General features: G+C 36.3%; 1 protein-coding gene across 4 annotated transcripts in view; it reads right to left on the reverse strand.

Moving 5' to 3' along the window:
- LOC142403337 (RCC1 and BTB domain-containing protein 2) overlaps positions 1-23,520 on the reverse strand; it is a 33,899-nt gene that overhangs the window by 5,286 nt on the left and 5,093 nt on the right. For 2 of the 4 annotated variants that reach the window (XM_075489573.1, XM_075489593.1), the window contains exons 2-12: positions 20,312-20,375; positions 17,237-17,395; positions 16,607-16,757; positions 14,336-14,502; positions 13,446-13,604; positions 11,750-11,857; positions 9,600-9,742; positions 7,631-7,821; positions 3,373-3,499; positions 2,025-2,161; positions 1,275-1,405 (exon numbers count right to left, since the gene is read on the reverse strand). In XM_075489573.1, coding sequence (XP_075345688.1) covers positions 1,275-1,405; positions 2,025-2,161; positions 3,373-3,499; positions 7,631-7,821; positions 9,600-9,742; positions 11,750-11,857; positions 13,446-13,604; positions 14,336-14,502; positions 16,607-16,757; positions 17,237-17,395; positions 20,312-20,353 — 1,515 coding nt within the window. In that variant the 5' untranslated portion in view covers positions 20,354-20,375. The remainder of the gene's footprint in view (positions 1-1,274; positions 1,406-2,024; positions 2,162-3,372; positions 3,500-7,630; positions 7,822-9,599; positions 9,743-11,749; positions 11,858-13,445; positions 13,605-14,335; positions 14,503-16,606; positions 16,758-17,236; positions 17,396-20,311; positions 20,376-23,520) is intronic. The other 2 variants (XM_075489580.1, XM_075489587.1) reach the window with 2 other exon arrangements.

The following is a 23,520-nucleotide window of genomic DNA, read 5'->3' on the forward strand; positions in this document are numbered from 1 at the left end:
ACCACCCCAACACATTGAAAGTACAATTCCTCTTTGCCTCAGCTGTTTATGCCTTCCCTTACTGATACCTTGGTTACAACTGCCTTGTAACCGGCAGCTAATAATCTTATTATCTACTAATCTGATGTTATCCCCTCTTTCGATTTATAGAACTCACTGACTTCCGGCCTCCTCTTTGCAACCCCTACATAAATTCTTCTCATCTAGTATGCTGCCTCCATACAGCACAGACTACTGCAACATTTTTAACTCAGTTTTTGTTTCAGTCCCTTCTTTCTACTTGCTTCCTATACCTGGAACTGTTTATCAATCCATCGTATTACCTTCTAGCCTCTCCTGCTTTAAAACATCATCCTACATTTCAGAGCCAGGCAAAACCAAAAAACAAGTATTTTTAAAAAACATTGTTACCAGCTACATATTTTGGCTCTTCTAATAGGTAATATCTTCTCTGTTTGGCTATATTGATTTCATTCTTATAAAACAGAAGAAATCTTGAGCAGAAAGATGAGGACTTCTCAACTAAGATACTCAGTTGTAACAATGGCTAAGTCTAAAATACATACACAGACTTCTTGAACAATAAAACCCACGACATCATTATTTCCACAATCAGCATAGCACTAAGAAGTTCAGAAAAGGAAAACATCTCTGAAAGTATTTGTCTGTTTACAAAAAAAGCGCTTCCAGTAATGCTGATAACAGGTTGAGTGCTAGTGAAACCCTCCAGAGCCAAGGGCAGACCAGATGACAGGATATGGGGGGAGGAATAACAATAGGTAAGTCGTTGCATGTCAGCATGATTCATTGTAAACAACATGGCGAAAGTGGATTTTTGATATAAGCACAAGTGTAAATAGGGAGGGACTTTACACATAAATTCTCCACTGCCTGTTAAAGGCGGTACCAGAATGACTGTACCACACACCGGCAGACAAAATGATCAGGTGGAGAGGTCAGGAAGTGAACAGGCAAAGCAAAATCCAAAGGTGGAGACGTAAATGGCAGTGAGAAATTTGTATGCCATGCCATGCCAGATGACAAGGCAGGAAGCAGATTAAGAATCCTGACTCACAGGTGCAAGGCCGAAGGCCAGGAAGAAAACACTAGTAACTGCATTTTTTTATAGCTTAAAAAGGGGAAAACAAACGTCTGGGAAGCCAGAAAGGGAAATTGCAGTAATCATGCCTCATCTGCTAAATGCAGTTATGTTTATATTAAACAGTTTCATTTCTCAGAAAATAACCGTTTGCCTGAAGAGAAGTTCTCCTTACCTGAGCTTCATATTTGACAGCGGCAGAAAGAAGAGCAATGGCATTCTCTTCACAAATGCCTTGTTTGATCGTTTGCTGGCAAAGCTTTTTCAATCTGTTTTCTCTATACAGTGTTGCCAAATCTAGCAGTCCTGTGAAAATTCATAGAGCTCTAACTATCCTGGTGCAAAACATATATAGTTCTTTCCAAATTAATCAATTGCGCTATTATTTTAAGCTGAATTAATCAAAGACTTTTTCTATTTTTTTCCCCTAGATGATGTGTGCACTTTTAAAGGTCCTCAAAAGACGTATCAAAAAGGGACCCTTTTATTACTATGCAAGTGTTCTGTCTTCTTGTTCACTGCCTTGTATGTCATTCAAGGCATCAATTAGTGACTTACATCCTCTAAAATTCATGTGGGGAACAGCTCCCTTTTCACTCATGATCAATTGCCACAGCTACTCAAACAGAAAAGTTTTAGTATGGCATTAGTGCCTTTTTAAGGAAAAAAAAAAGTTCTTAATATGAGAAACAATGAGCTCTTTTTGAACATTTTGCATCTTTGATCTTATTGCATCCCCACCACTCATTCTCCTTGGACATGTTTCCTGCTACTGCATCCCTTCTTCCTGACACCTGCCAAACCCAAGATTCAAGTGCTAATAAAACTAAAATTAACAAGCCCTGTTTTCCTCACTCTGTTATGACACACAAATCCAACTTTTCAGAAACAGCAACATAGAGTTATTTCCATTTACAGCAAATACCTATTGCATCTTCAGGAGGGAGCCTAATGTTGTCTGTATACAGGTATTCCAGGAAGGCTCGGTAAACAGGATAAGAAAATTCACTCATTTCTATAATTTCATCATCATTATTCAGGATGGAACGAAAATGTTCACACCTACAAAACATGAACAAAGATTGTATACTGTAAGGAGTTAAGCTTGAAAGAAGATTAGAAAGCTTCTGCAGCAACAAATTGGTAAAAAAAAAAAATCAGTCATAACAGACTAAATACACAACCATAAACTCTAGCTACATGATTTCTTGGTTTGAACACGTTAATTTCTTATAAGCCTTATAAAGTTTATAAGCCTTATAAATATAATTCAGAATTTTCCTTTATTTCTGTTATTAATATTTTATAGTAGGCTCCATTTCTACTTACAATGGCTTTAAGGATGGTCCATGTGTTTTTGCTGTCATTTTCTTAAATACTTTATACATGAACTATGAATTTTATTGCCTTGCTTATAACAGATAAAGACTACAATTAAGTTAGACAATTCTCACATTTCAACATGCTTTCTCCAACATGATCTAGTGAGGAAGGAAATTATTAATATTTTAGATAACATTTATCCCAGTGTCAGAGTCCATACACAATTTAGCATTAATCATTATACTCAGGGATTAAAATATTTAAAGTGAAGACACTAACAAACTAATCTCTGCACGTTAATAACAATGTGATTACTCTATAGATCTGCATATGTCAAATCTCACTGTAAAGTGGTGTTAACTTGCAAAAAACTATAAAAACAAAAAGAGAAGCCAGCTTAAAATTCAAATTCACTGATAAGGTTTAAAACAAGTAGGATAAGAAATCTGACAAAAAAGGAAAAAAAGAGATAATCTGAAGATCATCTACAGAAGTTGCTGAAACAACTGAAGGGTCCTGTGGAAGGAAAGAAAGAAAGGCAAGAATAAACACAAACCCCTCAAATCATCCCAGTGGAGGAAACCAAGCATATAAAGGAGGAAAAACCGATTCAAACTACTGGGCAGACAGCAGAAAGAAGTGAGCCTTTTCCTCAGCAGGAAAAGGCTATTAGACATCAGGGTCAAAGCCGTTTAGGTAGCATGAAAGAGGATACAGGTCAGATGGAGGAAAGTAATGAAAAGGTTGGTAGTAAGCAGCATGTTTGGTAATTCCAAGCAGCGACGAAATGAGGAAAAGAGAGTAACAATGAAGAATAGCAGGTGAATCCCATGGCTGAGGGAAAAGGGAGTTTGTAAGAGTAATTCAAGAGTTTTGGGCAGTAATTACTCAGCACAGTGGACTAGACTATACAGTTTAGTTTATATTAAACTATACAGTTTGTGCCTTACCTAATTTTGAGAAGAACTTTATGAACATGAATGTATTTTCCATCCACTAGAAACTTCAGGTCTGCAGTTTCAGGGTTATCAAATTCCTTCTTTAGTGACTGGGCTACTGTTAGATGGTCATCAGGCTCTAGAATAAAAAGGGGAATTAATAGTAAGTAATACAAGCATCTCTCATGATAACATCCTGGGTATCTGTCAGCAAAAAAAAAAAAAAAAAAATTAACGCTCTTAATAAATACGACATCTCTTTAAGGCCAGTAAAAAACCCCAGCAGACTATGTGTTCAGTATGAACTCCCAGAAAAGAAAAAAAAAAAAGGTGGCTTTCTTCAGTCCTTACTAGTTTCCTACTCCAAACAAATATCCCTATTAAAAAAAATAAGTCCCACTCCTCTAAGCCATCTATATAAGGCCAGAAAAAAAAATTAATATAGTCTCAGAAGTTTAATGCTGCATCTGATAGCAAATGCTATCAGTCATTACTGGGTAAATTATTCTAAATGAAAAGTGTTACTTATTGTAAGATACCCAAAAGGTCAATAAAAATCACAATAAGATTTTCTAGAATACTCCCATGAGGAGACATTATCTTACAGCAGAAATAAAGCTATTACCTAACCAACATATTGGTTGCAGTGAAACTGCCCAGTACAGTATCCCTAAAGGTGAATACCAACAGTTACAAGTCTATTCAAAAAGTGTTTTCCCTAGACTTATGGTGTTAGAAGCACTCCGTGTGAATGTCTGCATATTCCTGTTTGTGTCATATGTATGTACATCCCACTGTGCACATGACACTTGCATTATAAAGTTACCAGACAGCCTTGAAAATTCATCCATTGTCTGCATACAAATTTTTATCTCCTGAACCGTTTCCAAATCTCCATCATATTTGGTAGCCTCAGAGAACTATCTTCTTTAATACTACTAAATAATTAAACCCCCAAAACCTCATTTTTAACCCAGAAAACATTTTGTCTTCTTACCATATAAATACACATTATGGGTTTATACAAATTTTGTGGGTCAGTAATAAGCTGTTCTCTACAGAAAATTACATAAATGCTAGGTCCTGTAACCTACCAAGCTAGAAATAAGAATAGTATTCTGCTGGAAATGGAACAACCTTCACCACAAGCTCTAGAAAAAACTTAACACACACAGTTTGATACTGTTACCCCTTGTTTACCACAATTGTTTTCCATTTCATTTAGAGGATGTCACTTACGTTCACGTATACCCAATTAGGGCAATAATTATCAATGTGCGTTGGATTACAGGTAAAAGGATTGGGGGGGGAAGCCAATGTAATGATAATAAAAACTCCTTCTGAAATAATGATGCTGTAAAATACTTTCTTAGTTCTTATTTTGTACAATGTGGTTTATTTATTCAGACCTCTGCTATCTGCATAAGTATAATGATTTTAACTGAAGCAAAGCTGAAGCTCTACAGTAATAGTTCAAAGAATCCTGCACTATTCTGTTGTGAAGCCTATCTTCAAAGTTAACCGGCAATTCAGATGTCCATCAATATGCATCTCCAGATGACTTCTACAGCCAGCAGAGGTAAGCTGAATATAGTGCGGTTCAGTTATGAAATTCTTAGAGGGAAAATAGGTGCTTTTATTTGTTACAGCAAGTGAAGGGGCAAACAGAGGAAGGAAATGAAGAGGCAGTTCACAAGGCACAAAGCCAAGAAAACTCCTTAGCAGTCAGTGCTAAGAATTGTAATAGAAATGTTAGAACTGCCACAAACGGGGAATGCAGGGGAATGCCTGGGTGTGGAACCACCAGAATACAACAGATTCTGTAAAAAGGGCAGTAAGCATGGCAGCTGTCCATGGCACCTAGTTCAGCAGATGTTAAGATCCTAGGATGCAGCTGCCTGATGATTCTCATCACACTTAGATCAGGAAACAAACAACAGTGAGTCAGTCCTGATGGCTCGCCAAGGTCGGACACAATGGAGAGACTAGTCACTCTCAGCTCCTAGAACGTGCAAAAGGCACATCTGAAACCAGCACATGGTCACCTGACTAAAAGGAATCCAGGAGACATGATGAGGGCCTGATAGCCAGCATCCTTTATCCTGTGTCATCACAAGGAACCCTGCTGAGACCACCTGAATACACACTTTAGTGCCGGGATGCTGGACAGACCATTTGGCACATATGAGAATGTGGGTTTGAAAGTGCATCTGAAAATAGTTTTGTTTAAAAATAAAATAACCTTTTCCTCCTGTAAGGTTTCAACTTGTGCTTTGGTACAACGTTGCAACGCTGTAGCAACGTTATTTCCAAAGGGACCAAGAAGTCAAGGTCAAAAAATAAAAATAAAAGCAGCTGCTACAGTAAAAAATGGCCCCCAAGGTGTGAAGCAGTGCAAGAAGGCTGGGTGTATTGTTCATGGTTACAATAAAGGTGGTGATAAAAGATGTGTTGGGAAATAGTTACAAATGTAGTCTTAACCACACTGTGTTAACGAGAGTGAATATCTGAGTATTAACGAGCAATATGCTTATTAATAAATGGGTTACTTGGAAGTCTTCAGCATAAAGGTGATAATTACATGAATGATCATACATAATCCCACTCAGGACTCTTTTAGCCAACCTAAAACAGCATTTCTGACCTGAAACAGCATTTGTAAAAGGAGGTAAGAAAACGTGAATTGGCAGAAAGGAGCACTGAAAAACCGTAACAGGCAGTTTCAGTCTCACTCAAGCATTGTCTTCTCCTTGAGGAACAAAATAAGGAAAGAGGCAGTTTTTGCTTCTTGCCTTCCTGCACTCTATGAAAAATTCCTCAATACCCTGCTCTAAACTGAGAAGAAAAGGCAAGAGAAGCAGCAGAGAGGAAATTCTGACAGCATGAAATAATATTTTAACTGAGCAAGAAGAAATGGAAGCTGAAGAGCCCCAGAAGCCTGCTAATGTATACAAGATACATATAACAGAATTTATGATTAAGCTACATATGAAGGAAATGGAACATTACTAGTATAAAATAACTGATTCTTATGGAAGAAAAATCTGAACATACTACAGATACTTTTGTGTAGAACTTACAACTGACAAACACATTATCTACATGGAATGAACCACCCCATTGCCTGGGATTTTAGTGCAGTAACACAATTTACATCTAATTAGTAGTAGGCAAATATTAAGAATATTAAGAATTTCCACAGGAATTAAGCATATATCTTACAGTTCTGAACAAGCCACCCTAGAAAGCACAACTGCCTCAACCTAGAGCAAATGGGAGTCTTTGGACTGTGCCCTAAAACATGAATTTTGGCAAAGCAGTTCCCTGAGAACAGGATTGTCCATTTAATTCCCTACTCTCTCAAAGCTGAAATATGAGTACTATTAACATAATTTCCTTACCTTGGCATCCAGAAGGCACCAAGGGAGCAAAAGGTGTTCTACAATTGTCAGACAAAAGCATACAGCAACACAAAAGCAATCACAAAGGCAGTACAGAAGTGGAATGGAAGCATGATGGACTCAATACAGTTCAAATTACAAATTAACAAATTGAGGCATTCTAGCTTTTAGCTTAAGATCCCAAATGACACCTACAGACAACCCCAAGAGTCTCATCTTTGATTAGGTCAGCAAAGCCAGTAACTTTATTAGCAACCAATATGGGATTGAATTTGTAGCTGAAGAATGAACCCTCTGTTAAACAATGCTATATGCTTAACTCTTTCTAGTCAAGGTCAGCAAGACAGACCTTAATGTTAATCAAATATCTGAGATCCAGCAACTTGTCTCTTCAGAAGCCCCAGTCATGATCACTTGTGATGAGACTCTAAGTACCTGTGGCCAATTCTGAATATGGGAATTTGCCTCCCTCATTCTTAGTAGTCTACTTAAGTACATCAAAAAAGCTTCAGGGTTCCTAAATATTCTGCACAGCTCTCTCAAGTCTCCAAATTCAAACTCAGCTTCTCCACTCATGGCCATTGTACAGTAACATTCAGTGGTTACACAAAAAAAACCCTCCCCAAACCCAAGGCACTTCCCCACAGAAATAAACAACATCAACAAAACAGACAATCATTTAGCATTGCCATCAGGCCTTAGCAATTTTTTACAACTCCATATTACCATTTACACATATGTAATAGATTATTATGATGCCCAGTATAAATTTTTGCAAGAAACTAAGTTTAGGCTTCAAATACATGGAACTGTTTTATGCACTAATGATTCTATTTAGAAGATGTCAAACAAAAAATATTTAAGCTCACCTACTGATAGAAGACGCCACATAACGGCAGGGGTAGCAAAGCAAGCAAACACATCGTCAGTGCAGGCAAAGTGAGTGAGGTGGGGAAGGATCACTGACTGCCCACGGCATTGGCCCCACATGTACACCTGGCCGCTCTGGGTCTTGGCAGCCGATGTGTGGGCAGAGTGGCAGGCTGCAATCTCTATAACTCTGAATTTACAAGCAAACAAAGAAAAAAAAGCAAGTCACTCTCAGAAGAACAAAATGCAGTGAAGCAGCTCATTACTTCCTGTCTCTCTGTGGTGCAACACATATTTGTAAGCATGCATGCACTTCCAATTGCAAGAATGTTTTCCTATCATACACAGCAAAATTAAAAGGGCTATCAATGGTTCTTCAAATAGCATGCACTCAGGAAGTTTCTCAGTGAAAAAGCATCTTGGGAGTGAGGAGACATTGCTGCAGCAGAGCAGTATATCTGCTGTAGCACATGCTCTGCTGACCCCCTTGGCTCCCTCAAACAAAGCTATCGTGAGTTTCAAGTCTCTGAATGTCCTCAGTGGTGCTGGGCAGTGAGGTGAGTGGCTGCATTAAGCTGTAGAGAAAGGGTATTTGGAGAAGATGAAGAAAGAAATGAGGAGGCATTTCCAAAAAAATTAAGAAAAAAAACAACAAAAAACTTTCTCCTGCTTCCTTATTGGTAACAGTTATAAACCAACAATTTAAACATACTTCTTTTAATTAAAATACTGAAATGTCATTACACATACAATTATTATTACTTATACTTAACGGACTTTCATTTTGAAAATTAAAAATTAGAACCAAACAGCACTAAAAGCTGTTTCTAAGTGTATTTTAGCTATGTTAGGCTGTCTCACTAATCCTAAAGTTGATTTAGAATTTCAAAGCTCCCACTGTGTACAACATTACACAATCCACTGTTTTGCAGTCTGAACTACTGCTTGTTTACTTGTTTTCCCAGCTGCCTGGGGAAAATAGCTGGGAAACAACTTGTTTAAAGCTGTATGTACAAATCTTCCAGGCTTTAGTGAGGTAATATTCTCACTGACACCAGGCATGCATATTCTGGCCAACAAAAGGGAAAGGCAGTGTACAACATTAAAATTTGTATTAAAATGTGGTAACATTTCAACTGTAGCCAAAGTGTCTGGAAGAAATTCAGTTACATTTTAAGCAAAAGCACAACCACACATAAAGAAATAGCAACGTTCAAAAAGAGGCTGTGTCTCATCACCAGACAGGAGCTGCCTCTTCCTTACAATAACATACATAGACACACATTTAAGAAGGACATCTCACTTTTCTTATTTTTCACAATAGGAGGCCAAAATCAAGACCTCAGTAGTAAGGAATGGATTCAAATTTCTGGCCACATATATATATGGCTTTACATTAGCAATAGAAATAACTGCCCCACTACACATCAAGGTCTTATAGGAAAATATTTAACTTGTAAAAATCTTAGCTTAATTTTCAGGCAACAATACCAAGAAAGAACTCCTCCCTTTCTCTCTCTCTTGGGTTATGAGCCAGATTTAACAGCAGAAATAACACAAATTGCAAATGTTCACTCTTTACTTTCTCTGTGTGTACTTCTTGTCAAAAGTAGCATATTAAAATACACTTTATATTCAGAGACAATAAAGCTTTTATTGTTGACTTCAAACAATGAAACTACACCACCGAAGAGAAACTGCAATTAAGGCCTATAAAGTACAGTGTGAGCCAAAGCAGAAAATAGCACATTCGGACTACTCAGAACATTCAGTTTCTCTTTCACAAGGATGGTTATGGGGCAGATTCAAGCACTTTCAGTGCAAATTCTGTTCACATTTAGCAGAAGAACCACTGCAAAAAATTATAGGATATTTCTTCCAAAAAACAGATTAAAAAAGCCATAATTTTCTGTAGCTCTTCTGAGAGTATGCCAACTAATGTCTGACTGCTAGACTATTAAGCATTACCTGTCCTTATCCACAATAACTGTTGTAGGGTAAGACTGGTTACTTTTATTCCCAGTACCTAACTGGCCATATGAATTGGCTCCCCAGGCATAAATCTGACCTTCATCTGTTAGCACTAATGTATGTGCATAGCCACAGGCAACCTATAAGGAATAATAAAAAGAAAAATCTCATTTTTATGTAATAGTAAGTTAATACAGACAGATACATGTTATGCTATACGTTAATGTTATTGATTCCATACCAGTGTAAAAATTACAAAAATTACAAATACAGTTAAGTTTATTAAAAAGGGAAGCAAAGTAGATGAGGTGACTTTGAGGAAAAAAAAAAATGTATCAGTGAGGAACCCTGCCAGATAATCTCAAGCATACAGCAAAAGAATAGCTAGAAGTTGAGAAAGAAGGAAAACTATATGACAAATATGAACAGTATGCAGATGAAATGCAGAAAAAGGCAGATCGTCTTGCACTGACCTAGCTCTACGGGCAACTGTTTCCAATGTGAATACCTTACCACTGTAAAAACAGGTGAGGTCTCCCTATCTGCTCCTGTCCTCCCCGACTTCGAGCCACACAAAACTGCCCCCTCCCTGTGCCAGTTCTAGTGCCCACCGGACCCTCTGCTGAGATAACTCACACCACTGGAGGGAAACTCTCCACAGCTGGCCCTGAGGACCACCAGTGCCCACACAAGTTAAGCAAGAGGAGCAGCCAGCCAGGAAAGAGGGAAGAGATGAAACTCTCCAACTGGATGGCAGCACACAACTGTGTCAGCTCATACCTTCTTGTGGAAACCCACTTGGTCCTGCTGAGCTGCCTCCTCAGGTACCTCACATAAGGTTGCTTGAATATCCACTTTACAATCTATATATGCAGCACATGCCCCACATACAGATACACAGTGGCAAAATTACCAGCAGCAGTCTTGCTTTGCACGAGTTAATGTAACCTATTATAGCTAGATGCTATCAATAACCAATTTAGGTTGTTCAAATCTAGCTCACATATCTTTATATAATCTGAAAAGCAGATATACCATAAGTACATGTAGTCCACTGCCATCCATGAAGCATGTGATGTGCTTTAAATGAAATAAATCCTTAAGTTATTTACCGATTGGAGGTCTACAACTTGGTGTTAATTGATATCAAGCAAATGAAGTGGATGGAAATAGGATCTAAGTCAAACTTACTGGAACACTCATACTCTCTAAATAGGAGAATAAATACAGGGGAAAATAATATTCACTTTATTAGGTTATTCTCCCACAGCAATTGTTACCAGCCAAGCTACTGTCTACATCCTAGGAACCGAATGGAAAACTATGCAATTAAATTAGTTTATTTTAAAAGATTTAAAAAATCCATAACTTCCCTGAGTAAATGTAATAAATAGGATCCAAAGTTCAAAACACTCTTGTAAATTTTCACTAGTTTACAAAACCAATGCTTTCTAGCAGAATGTGTCATTTTCCTGACAGTATCCTCTATTTTGGATAAATCAATTAAAAACTTTCAGTATCAGTTCTGCAGTTACTTTAAATATTTCTTATCAGTCAAAAGAACTTATCAGTTTGCTAGTTACACTGGTGGCAGCCCAGTTATTTGGTAGAGTGTAATAACCACCCAAGATCAAGACCAACCATGGAATCATACCAACTGCTGACCAAAAGCAGTTGGAGACAATTTGTTCAGACTCCAAACACCAGCTAGTCACTGCGGCTGGACTGCAATTCTAAAAGTGATATTCAGTCTGCCAGAAAGACAAAATGCTAAACTGCAGGATTTTCCCAGAAAAGAAGACAGGAGTTAATGAAGAATGGGGTAGCCTAAGAAGACCTTCTTATTTACTAAAATAACGGGATTTTTTTTTTTTTATTAAGTTTCACAGAAAAAAAAAAAAAAAGACCAAACATTTCTAATGCCCTAGTCCTCTTTAAGTACAATTCTGACCTCACTGAAGTGAATGGCAAAATTCCCACTGAACTCCACAGGGTCACAGTTTCTCCCCTACTGACAGAGGTCCATTTTAAGATACATGTTTTTATTCTGATAACTGGCACTTTAAACAAAGAGATAAATGTAGAATATGCCTTAGCATATTTTCAGTTGTTCATAAAGGGTTTGACATGGAGCATCACACACATACCCGCTGTACACGAATGCCTTGCAAAGCTGCTATTCGGCATGGTGTTGGCTGATTGCCGCTGCTGCCCAGTCCAAGTTGGCCATTACCATTGTAACCCCAGACATAGACCTTAAAACCAGAGACAGGGATTTTAACTGTTTGCTACTACCTACTTCTTTTGAAAGCAATATAACTACTTCAGAGTTAAAATAATAATTTTCTTCAATATTTCCTGTCCCTGCACCTTAGGATCTGTACTTCATATGTATATACATACAAACACACACACATATACACATACCTATATAAACATACATATATACATACATATATATACACACATGTATATGTTTTTCTGTACCAGAAATTTTGTATGTTGCTTCTGTTTAAAATACCAACTGCATGCTCATCTAAAATTCAAAACCTCCAAATTCATGTTGCTCTTTAAGAGTTAGATTATGTAAGACTACAGTATTTTAATATGAAGAGTAGAAAATGAGTGATTCATATAGCTGTTTCCCAGCACAGAGCAAATTCAGCATGAATACTTCCCTTTTTCAAAGAGCTAATTTCTCATTCAAAAATCCTCTAACAGAAAAGAAAACACACTAAAACAAGTATAAACTGGAAGCCATGCACAACAGTTTGAGTAGGCTGTTAACAGCTTTATGCTGAACATAAGAAAAAGGGAAAATACTGAGTTCTGATAATTTCAATGACATATGTTCTGCTGCAAACAGTCAATAGCTACTTGGGTCTAAACTGAAATGCTTGGAGCGATGGAGCTAGAGAGGATGTAGGCTGCCCAAAATCTTCAGCTCATATGTACTAAACCAACAAGAACACTACAACCTCTTCGTATCTTTGCAATGAGGATAAAAAAATATAAGAGGGATTCAAGGGGTACTGCAGTAGAACAAGTATATTGTTCTACTTGTATATGCAATGTACTTTTATTTTCTCTGTTTTCTCTTGAGATGAAGTGTGCATATATGAGCACTGAAAATTAAAATAGCATTCACTGATTATTCTCACATTCTTGATACTTAAGATTCTAGTATAGACAATAATTTATTTTTCTATGAATGCTAAAGACAGCAGTGGGATAATGTGTTAATCAGCACTTTCATTTTTGCTAGAATATAATATCAGCTTTAAAAATCAGTAAATCAGCGATACAAACTTAGTTATTTTCACATAGAGAAAATGAAGCTAGCATGAAATGCTAAGTATACATATATAGATTAGATATGACTTATTCCTAAAATTTGTAAAAATATCCTGACCTTCACAATGCTATTTTTACTTCAGAAGTGTATTTTCAAGTAAATTTGATACTTGAATTCCTTCAGTTCAAAGCCAACTTCAATAGCTGATACAAAGTAATAGCTGCTAAATTTTATGAGTAATCTCATAAACCAAAAAGCCATAAACCAAATGTTAGTGAACAATTTTCCCTGTTTCACTCTACCTCCTTTCTAAAGAAGAAACCATAATCAGCATGGATAGGAAGATGTGCTTAAGTATGTCAGAATGCGCAGGACAATTTATGACAAAGGGTTTTATAAGCAGTATAAGCAGGTAGAGTTGAGGGAGTCTGGAAAGGTATACTTGTTTTCTGAGTAGTAGCTCATTACTGACAGGTTTGAAATTATCTACATCCCATGATACTACATAAAATAAAACTCAGTCAGAAAATTCACTTCAAGTTTCTTACCTCTCCATTTTCCACCACAGCCATAGAGCACATCTGTCCACAAGCTATATTAACTACTATTTTATTTTGTAGGCAGCTGGTAACTCTTCGAGGAATTGGTTGATTAGCTGTTGAACCAGATCCAACTTGGCCTGAGTTATTATAACCCCACGTGTATACCTGTTGTAAGAGAATGGTTATAAGAGAATTGTCATAAAAGAAGGCTATATAACATACAGTGCAAAGTACATATTCAAGAGAGAAAAAAGTTATATGCGTAAAAAATTACATTTTGAGTTCAAGTGGATGTATTCTTTTAAAGATCTCAGCAGATACATAGGTTTACAATTTAATTGTTTCTATCAAAAATATGCCACTGATAGTATTTATATATTCCATTCTTGTATGTTCCTCCAATCAAAGGTAAGAGGCAACATGACAGTTGCAGTAATGCTCGAATAATTCATTGCTAGTTTTCCAGAACCTGAAGTAGAATGGCTAGCTGGACACAAATGGCACTTCAAAGTAAATGACAGAAAACTTTTTACTTTGGTGGGTAGAACTCCTTACATGAACATGATTTATATTAATGTCAGCTTTAACACCATTAAGCATTTACAGTAGAGTATAGCATAGGAAGGAACTGGCTGACCTCTACAAAGAAATTATAATTTCTTATTACAAGCAGATGTGGCAAAAAACAAACAAACAAACAAACGAGTGTTCTGCATGCACTTCAAAGCAGCTATACCCTAACAGGTTTTCCATTGTTATCAAACATTTGTGTTGCATCAGCACTGTGAGGACAGCAAGAAGCACGGTCTAATGCTCTAGGTGCAGAATGTTTTCCTCTTTCTCACATACATGAATTTCATTAAGAGAAAAGAGAGATTTATTCCAGCTATTCTCACCTCTCCATCAGATGTTAACACCATAGAATGATGAGAGCCACAGGCAACTTCAATGACTTTCTTGTTCACCAAGTTAGTAGAAACTTGACAGGGAATGAAACCATGATTTGTTGTACCATTGCCCAGCTGACTATAAGCATTATGACCCCATGTATACACTTCTCCTTCTATAATAAAAATATTAAAAGCTAGTTTAAAATCTCTATTTTTCCAATGAGTACACAACATAAAATTACAAACTGAAAAGTCAAATTCAATAACAATATACATATTTAAGTGTGTGTGTATATATATATATATATGCGCCCTTTGGGGCTCTTAAGCCCATGGACATACCAATGCTACCTTCACATGGTGTTGACCACAAATCCAAAAGGATAGTATCACCATGATCTTAGTAAAGGAAATCATATAGCTAAAAGAAAGGAGATATTTAATCCTTTTCTCTTCTGTATTGCAGTAACAGTCAGGGTTCCCCATTTCAATTTCTTTGTTACTGATGATCAATCAAAATTTCTTGTCTATGCCTTGGCACTGTTTCCCACTTTGGAAAATTCAAATATTAAGCTTTCATTCCTTTACAAGATACATGAAGATGCTTGTAAGAAAAACTTACTACTTATTAATAAACATACTATTTACTTATTATTTAAACATACTATTCATGTCCTGTATTTTGAGAAACATGCTAGTAAAATTAAGAATGCAAGAAACGTCTGACTGGGTTAGACCGATGGTCCACCTAGTGCAAAATTCTGTCTCTAACCGGCAATAGAAAAAAGCTGCTCTTTAAGGGAAACATGAGTCTGGTCACTTTTTGCAGTTCCCAAGCATTTACAATCACTAGAGTACAGACATTACCAGATTCTCTTTAATGCACATATAGTGGCCTGTTACCCATGAAGCTAACACCTTTTTATAATCACTTTGTTTTAGCTGTTTTAAATCAAGTCACCCCTAGTTACAGTAGTGCAGGACTTGAGCTGTCCTACATTCATCTTGTCTATCATCATCATCATTTTCTAAACCTAAATTACACCGTTATTGCAGGAGAGCTAGGTTTGACATACAACTCCATCAGATTTCTAAAGAGATCACCAAACTCCTTATCCCTAAGAAGGGTTCCCTCAGAACTACAAAGGCAAAATGTGCTACACTAAACCAATATTTTTCTACAATAACAGGTTAAATCTAATTACTTTATCCTGTCAAAAGCAAACAACCTTCTCTTCCTTTCACCAACATGAGAATACAAATTTCAGTAAACAGGTGAAACAGCCACATAGAAACATACAACATAAATTAGAAATCATAGTAATTAACACAAGAACTGTGAAATACATAAGGGCTGTCTGAAAGGTAGGTTAAAAGAGGCTGTGCTGAATGGAAGTTATTCATGCGAATGGAGTTAGGTGTAAAAATCATCAAGGACCAGTTCTGGACCCATTCTTTTGCAATACTTCAGTTCATCATCTGGGTAAGGAGAATGAGTGTGTCAGTGAGATCTGCCAGCAACAAAGCTCAGAAGAATACAGATACACATATAAAAAGCATCCAGAATGATTTACCCTGAAGACTGGAGAAAATGGTGGAATGTAATTGAATATAAAGAAAAGTCACACATTTACAACGCAATTCCCCTCAACTACCTTTAGTCATCTAATCTAGACTACTCAAGAAGATTTCTTCTCATTAATGGAGAAAGAGAGACAAATTTTAACATCATCAGTCAGGCTCTAACAGAACCTCAGTGGGAACATGATATTAGTCATTTGTCTTCAAGAATAATATACTTGATTATGAACAGAAGGGTCACTAGCATGGTGTGGATAATAGAATGTCAATGAGACAACAGAAAACAAAAGGTTGAAAGGCAATATAACTAGTCTTTAAAGCACATCCAAAAGTAGGTACAGGAGGGAAAAGATGCATTTTAGCTAAAGGACAACATTGGCACAAGAACATATGGGCATAATGTAGCCACTAATGCATTTCAAAAGCAATCAGAAGTTCCAAAATTAACCGCAAAGTAAAAAAAAACTTCCAAAAGTAGTAACAAGATCAAAGCGGAGCTTGAAAAACTTTTGAAAAGAACTAGCTACAAACAGAGCTAGATGACATGTCATGTTTACCAATGAAAATACGTTGGACTTGATAGCCCAGAATGTCTATCCCAATTCCTCTCTTACATTACCAGCACAGACCTTTCACACCTGCTAGACTAATTAAAGCAGACGTATCTGAAAAAGCAATATTGAGATCATACTTTACCTTCTGTAGCAAGAACAACATGAGGGCCACTTCCATAACTCAGACACGCTATCTTTTTGCCACATAGAGAATCTAACCTCCTTGGTTCAATAGTGCTCTGCATGTCACCTGTTCCCAAACACCCACTGCAGTTCACGCCAAGCACAAAAACCTGTTATAAAAGAATCACAGAATCATAATTTAGGTTGGAATGGAGGACCTCCAAAGGCCAACTAGTGCAACCCCCTGCTCAAAGGTCTAAATAGATCAGTTGACTCAAGGTCATGTCCAGTCGAGTCTTGAACACTCCAAGGAAAAGATCTCACAACCCCTCCGGGATTTAACCACTCTCATCATAATTTTCTCTTCCTAATACTGAATCAGAATTTTCCATCTTCCAGCTTGTGTCCATTGCCTCTCACCCTGTCACTATGCACCTCCAAGAAATGCCTAACTCCACCTTCTCTTTATCTTCTGATTGTGGTAGGAAGCCATTAATTTGAATTGAAAATGTTTTAGTAGCAATCAAAATGATCAGACATTTTTGCATGCAACTTTTTCTAGGTATACTATCATAGTACTGGCTTTCAGAATAACTTGATACATAAATGACTAAATATGTCATGTTCATACACACTGTTGGACAATTACCTCGTCATTTTCAGTTGCATACAACACTTCATTACCAGCACTGCCAAATACACAGGCTTGACGAATTAACTTGAGCTCTTCTTGGGAACAGAGAGAAAAAATTGGCCATTTCCCAACATCCAGCATCTTCAGGGCTGACAATAATGTTGCCTCCAAGACCTGATATTATAAAAAATTATATCACATACCTAGACAGAGAGAAATGTATACCTTTGCACAGTAAAAAGGATAAATTTAGAGAAACATCACCATCTCCTTTCTCAACCACAAACCAGAATTTTAATTCAATTCCCTACAATACTTGTAGGGAAGCCATTAAAAGAAATAAACTATACCGTGATCCAGAAAGAAAGGATCTGTATGCTCCATATATGCATATATATGGAGAAAAGTATAATATGAAAAGTTAAATGGTCAGGTCTTATTTTCACTATATTCGTACAACATAACTGCTAGCTTATAGAATTCAATGTAGAGGATTCTAATGTAAAGTGTAAAGTATACATTCAAAACTTGAAAATAATTTGTGTCTTTTCCTCTGGTGCTAAAATTACTGTTAAAAGAAGAAACCATAAAAAATCTGCCCAAGAATATACTTATCTTTGAAAACTATACCCATTTGTTTTCACGCATTGAAAATGGAAACTTGAGAAAACTTGAGAAACTTTTTCCTTTATTTTTGAAATTTACTTCTGAAATTTACTTCTGTGTTTCAACAATTATTGAATCTTTGGGAACTTCCTAACAATATTTGCATTTTATGTAAGTAGATATATAATAAAACAAAAAAGATAACTGAGCATTTTCCAGCTTAGCGAAGGACAAATGACAAGTTTATAGTTAAAGAAAAACAGATCTTTCCAGTCATTAAAACTAGTCAAGCTAATGTCTGAATCTAACACAACATTTCTACTGCTTTAGTATAGCATAAATCAGAAAAATGTTGCAGTATCAAAATTTAATAGGAAATTTTGCATGGAGCATGCATCAAATTTTCTTTACTGAAATTAAAACAGGCTCTGGACATGAAAGAAAAGCAGCATTACTTGCCAGATCAGAAGGTAAGCAAGAACAGATTTTGCCTATCACAGGCATTATGTAGTTCACCACATAACAGTGAGGCCTGTATCATTAGGTTATTTCTAGTAAGTAGGAGATTTACAAAATGATCTGTTATAGAATACAATTTTTTCTACCTCTGACTCAAATAAAGATGTGAATAAATTCCAGTTTGGGGTCTGAAGCATGTTAATGTAGTCATGAGAGTACTGCTTTTTTGATTAGTATTACTTACTATGAAAAAATGTACACAGAAACACAGATAACATTTGAAACTGAAGAAATAATTCCTAAATTAATCCTGAATTAAAATCTTTCAACAAATAGCAGTTAATCACACATTTCTTTATAGCATACTTCTGAGGAAGGGAAAGGAGGATTGGTCATCTTCCATAAAGAAAAGCTGTGGGTTTTGATCACACTAGTTCTTTCCCTATTTCCTCACACCAAATAACTGACTGATTTCAGCCAAATTTGCAAGTGAAAGGGAAGTAAGATTCCGCTGACACAATCCATTTGGCAGTAGGCAGCTGGACAATCAGACACGTATGTTATGAAATAAGTCAGCAAGCAAGTAGGTCCAAGCTAGTCCTAGCAAATGCTGTCCTCCATGACACATAGCAGGTTTATAAGAGACGGAAGACGTGAATCCATATGGAATCAGGCTTCATTCATCTGCTGTTTGCAGAACAATTTGTTTTACATCAAGAAGTTAGCATTAATTCTATGGAGGATTTTAGGCACTTTTAAAATATGGTAATGAATACTGAAAGCATCGAAGACTAGTCTTCCAATAGCATTAACAAAACTGCATCCCACTTTTGCTCGACTGATGAAGCCTGAGGTTCAAAAGGACAGTCAGGGTTTCCTTCAATTGTACAGATTACCTTACTGGAATAACATTGGTTTCTCTAAAATGCAGGCTCTAAATTCCAAGTGCACAGTGGGTCAGAACACATTCATCTTAAATAGAAAAGGTATTTTCTGTAACCTCCTTCTACAAAGCACTCATGTTCTACCCTCATAAAAAACTCCAAACTGTAGCATTTCTTAACACTAAAATAATAAACTGAAGGGAAAAAAAAATCCACTATTATAAAAAGCACCCAAAGGAAACACGATACTGGGGTTTTTTGTTTGTTTTGGGTTTTTTACAAAAGAAATAATAACAAACTTTATCAGACTAAAAAATATCCATAATCAAACTTTATCTAAAAAATATCCATAATCTAAATCCTGTCTCTGGAATTATTACATTCAACTCAGTAAGAGATATTCTCTCACCTTTCAAGATTCTCTCCCCTCCCGCACTTCTCCATTATATTTTGTCCCCAAAATAGGAAAAACACCTTGAGCTATCAACCTGCCAATATTATGTCCCATAAGTGATCTGTTCCCTCATTATAGTGCACAAAGTCATGAAAGATAGAGTTAGACCAGAATTTGAGATTTCATATAGTCCAGCTACCTGTCCCAAAGGTGTATCAGTTATACCTCAAGAATTCCTAAAACTTCTACACTTCATTTGACCTCAGCAATCAGTTTGAAAGCTGGTTATCCAGTTTTACTTGTCATACAGATTCCCTTAAAAGGCATCATCATTAAGCTCAAAATCTGAATGATGTTTTATTAAGTTTTACATGCAGGGTGTTCAAAGAAAATAAAAGAGAAAAATGGAAGTTTTTACATCAAATTATGCTACAAAAGTTAATTCTAACAAGTTTATGTTGTTGAAACATTAGGGTGGTACATGCAACTTCAGAACTTAATACTAAATTAAACCAGCCTTGTAAGCCAAAGGAGCAATTCAACCCAATTAAAATGAATATATTGTTCTTCTAATATTTTGTGGATCACATAAGCAACATTTCATTCCCTAGTATCATTTTCCTACCTATAGTTTTGGTTTTCTGTTTATCTTGAAAGCTAATAGCATGTACTAAGCTAGTGCTAAATGGAACCAAGCTTCCTTGAGTAGAGCAGTACAGAATTCTCAATACAAATTCACACTCTGACCTTGACACTGACTCCTTGAGAAGGAGGAGATTCATCCTCCATATGGATTTCTGCTTGTGTCCCCCTGCCAAGAGAGAACTGTGGTTAAAATCACCGTATCATATTGCTGCAGCAATACTTTATGGAACTATACACACTTAATATTAAGCCCGAACTATTTGCTTCTGTGGGGTGAGAAAACAAGAAACATGAAGCTCAGTCAATTTTGGTTTTATATTCAACTGTACAGTGATCAGTTAGACAGACTCTGCTCTTCTGTATTGTTACCTAAACAAGTAATTATTGGACAAAACATTTTTTGAAAACAAGTACTAAAATTAATCAGACTGTGATTGGAAAGGAAGAAGTTTTATTAAACACAATACTCCAATGTCTTTTTATTGCATTAAAAATAAATTTAGAAACTTGCTGATGTAATTTTTCAAGCCATTTCTTTCAGCAAAGAAAAAGTACACTGGTTGGAGCTTTTCATTTCTGGCTTCAGCCTTCAAATATTCCAGTTCCATTCTGAAAACCAATGTTTGAAAAACATTTGGGTCTTTTCAGGTTTACTGAGAATTGTTAAAATATTCACTCTGTTTCAGAAAATATTGCCAGCCCTGTAAATGACTTGTATAATTTCTATGGCATGCATCATCAATAGAAACAGTTTTTCAGATCAGATGTTTCTTCCCAAATAAATATGCATAACTCTACTATCCTTGAATTATTTCCTAACATAGAGCCATGCAACTCCATTTTCAGTAAAATTGCAAAAATGAGTAAGCAGCTCTGAAGCTGTGCAAGCTTCTACTACTCAACAAGTGAGAAAGTTGTACCTGACCATTTCCTGACCATCCTCAGCCTACGCTCAGCCCACAGGGCTGACATGTTCCCCAAGAGAGTAACTATTGACTATGAATTTTCCAATTTAAATAAATGCAGAATTCTGTATTTCCTTCCTCAAGCCATTTGATACATAACTGATATTCATGATTCTTCAGGTTCTACTATTTCAATTCAATTGCTTCTGGTTAGACAAAAGCATAGTTTGACTTTAAAAGCAGTTTATTTGTTAAATATACAGATACTAAAGATACAAAGGACCATTTCAGGTACCTAACGAAAGGTTCTCCAGCCCACTACTTTTTCCAAGTCCCACAAACATGCTGACAGTTTTGCACTAACTTTTCAAGAACAGAGGTCACTTACATGTCCTCACAAGTCAAAAGTTATAACATGTTTTATCTTACATATAACTAAAAGAAAATTACCCTGCAACTCCATTCTTCAAGCTGTTCTGCAAACAGACACCTCATTTCTGAGCAGCCCTATAGGAGTACATGGGATGGCTCAAATTACACTAGTTTATTCTTTTATTCAAATCCATGTAGTCTAATAAAAGTGCATACTGATTGCCACATGTCTGCATCTGCAAAGGTGTTCTTTCTGAAAACCTGTAATTGATTTAAGGGTACATATTCACCCTGGGATCCTGAAAATAAAGACCGACCAAAAAAAAAATATTATTAAGCCTGTCTAAGAATCATTCTTACCTGATACCTTTAAAATACTAGTGATGATTCATATTTGCCTGCTTGTAGGAATTTTCCCTCCAGAAAAATAACCATTGTATATACAGAGTGAAGCAAAGAAAAAACAGTATTTTCATCAAAAATTAAAAGATAAAAAACTGTATATTTGAGTACTTCTGGTACAGAAGAAAAACATACCCTAGCTATTTCAGACAAGTTATTGGGGTTGTTCATCTACTAAATCTTATGTGTATAATTGGTAAGAAACCTTACTTTAAAATAGCTACCCACTACATTTAAAAAAAAATGCAATACTTACTTTAGAAAGTAAAAAGGTAAGCAAGAAATATTTCTCATGTATTAAAACTTTATATACATTTTCATTAGCTGTGTTTCAAACAAAAAATTCTGAAGTGCAGATCTAAAGGAGAAAATTTCATTGTTGTAAACATCCGTTCCTTGAGGAAGTGCACAGCATTTTAATACAAAAATGTTTATATTAGACTTTCACAAATCTCTTATCTGGCATCCAAGTACAATTTAAGAATCTGGACAGCATACTCTGGCAGTCAAATTCCAAGACCTAAACTCAGAAAGTTCTGACCCTTGTTCCGGTCCAACCACAAAAGGTCTTTGGGTAAGGCACACATGCTTCTGTGGTACAGGTAAGACCGAGTTAACACAAATACTAGTTCTAATAGCCAAGTTCTATTTATTAGCAGACCAAGACCATTTAATCCTAAATATTTAAACAGGTTCACTGATTCATTTGAATGTAAACATTCTTGTAGAGTCTCTCTCTAGGAACTTGGCAAGCAAACAAAAATTTTCAGAACTACACTTAGTATTTCCTCCCACTTAATTTGAGCATTTATGAATCTCAACTACTGAATCAAAGGTCTGTCTGGAGCTTCTTCCCCAAGGACTCTAACCACAGGCTTAGGAAAGATTAGGAGGAAGAAGTCCTAGAAAAACAGGACTTTCTGATACCTTTAGGAAAGGAACGTAACCTTCTCTGATATTCTTGATTTCTCAGCAGTTTCCTAACAGAGTAGTCATGAAATCACAGAATCACAGAAAGTGATGCTAACTTGTCCAAGCGATCTTGCAGGAGAGGACAAACCAGTAATATTGTCAGTTATTCCCACTGAACAGGTCACATCCCGGTTCTAGGAAGATATGAGTCTATTTTAAAAATTATCTTCCTTCTTCATGTACAAACAGTGAAATGTCACTACTCCATCCAGTGCTGACAATAAACTGACAGAACTCAGCTTGTCATTCATTCTTCCACTGATGCAGCATTTTCCATTACCAAGAAATTGCAGACCTTGAGAAACAGTAAGTGATTGTTTGAAAAACTGCTATCTCCAACTAAAGCATAGTCTTCTCTTGTTCCCTTCTTGCTTCTTGACACCAGACTGTGACTTCTCGGCTCCTGATGCAAGCTCCGCTGGCTGCCTACTATTTACAAGAGCAAATCTAGAGGCTAGATCCAAGAAACTCTGGAATACTGGAGTATTTACAGTCTGAAAGACTGACATCCTTGATCTTGCAAGGTAGGTAACTGCTACAGAAATTTCTAATTGAAATGATCTGAGACAACTTTACTGTCTCAATCTCCAGAGAAAAAACTTTAGCCAAAACCATCTTGTCAGACACCACGACTCTTTTGGCATGACATCCAGTTCCACC

The sequence above is a fragment of the Mycteria americana genome, chromosome 1, assembly GCF_035582795.1.
Source record: "Mycteria americana isolate JAX WOST 10 ecotype Jacksonville Zoo and Gardens chromosome 1, USCA_MyAme_1.0, whole genome shotgun sequence".
NCBI classification, from domain to species: Eukaryota; Metazoa; Chordata; class Aves; order Ciconiiformes; family Ciconiidae; genus Mycteria; species Mycteria americana.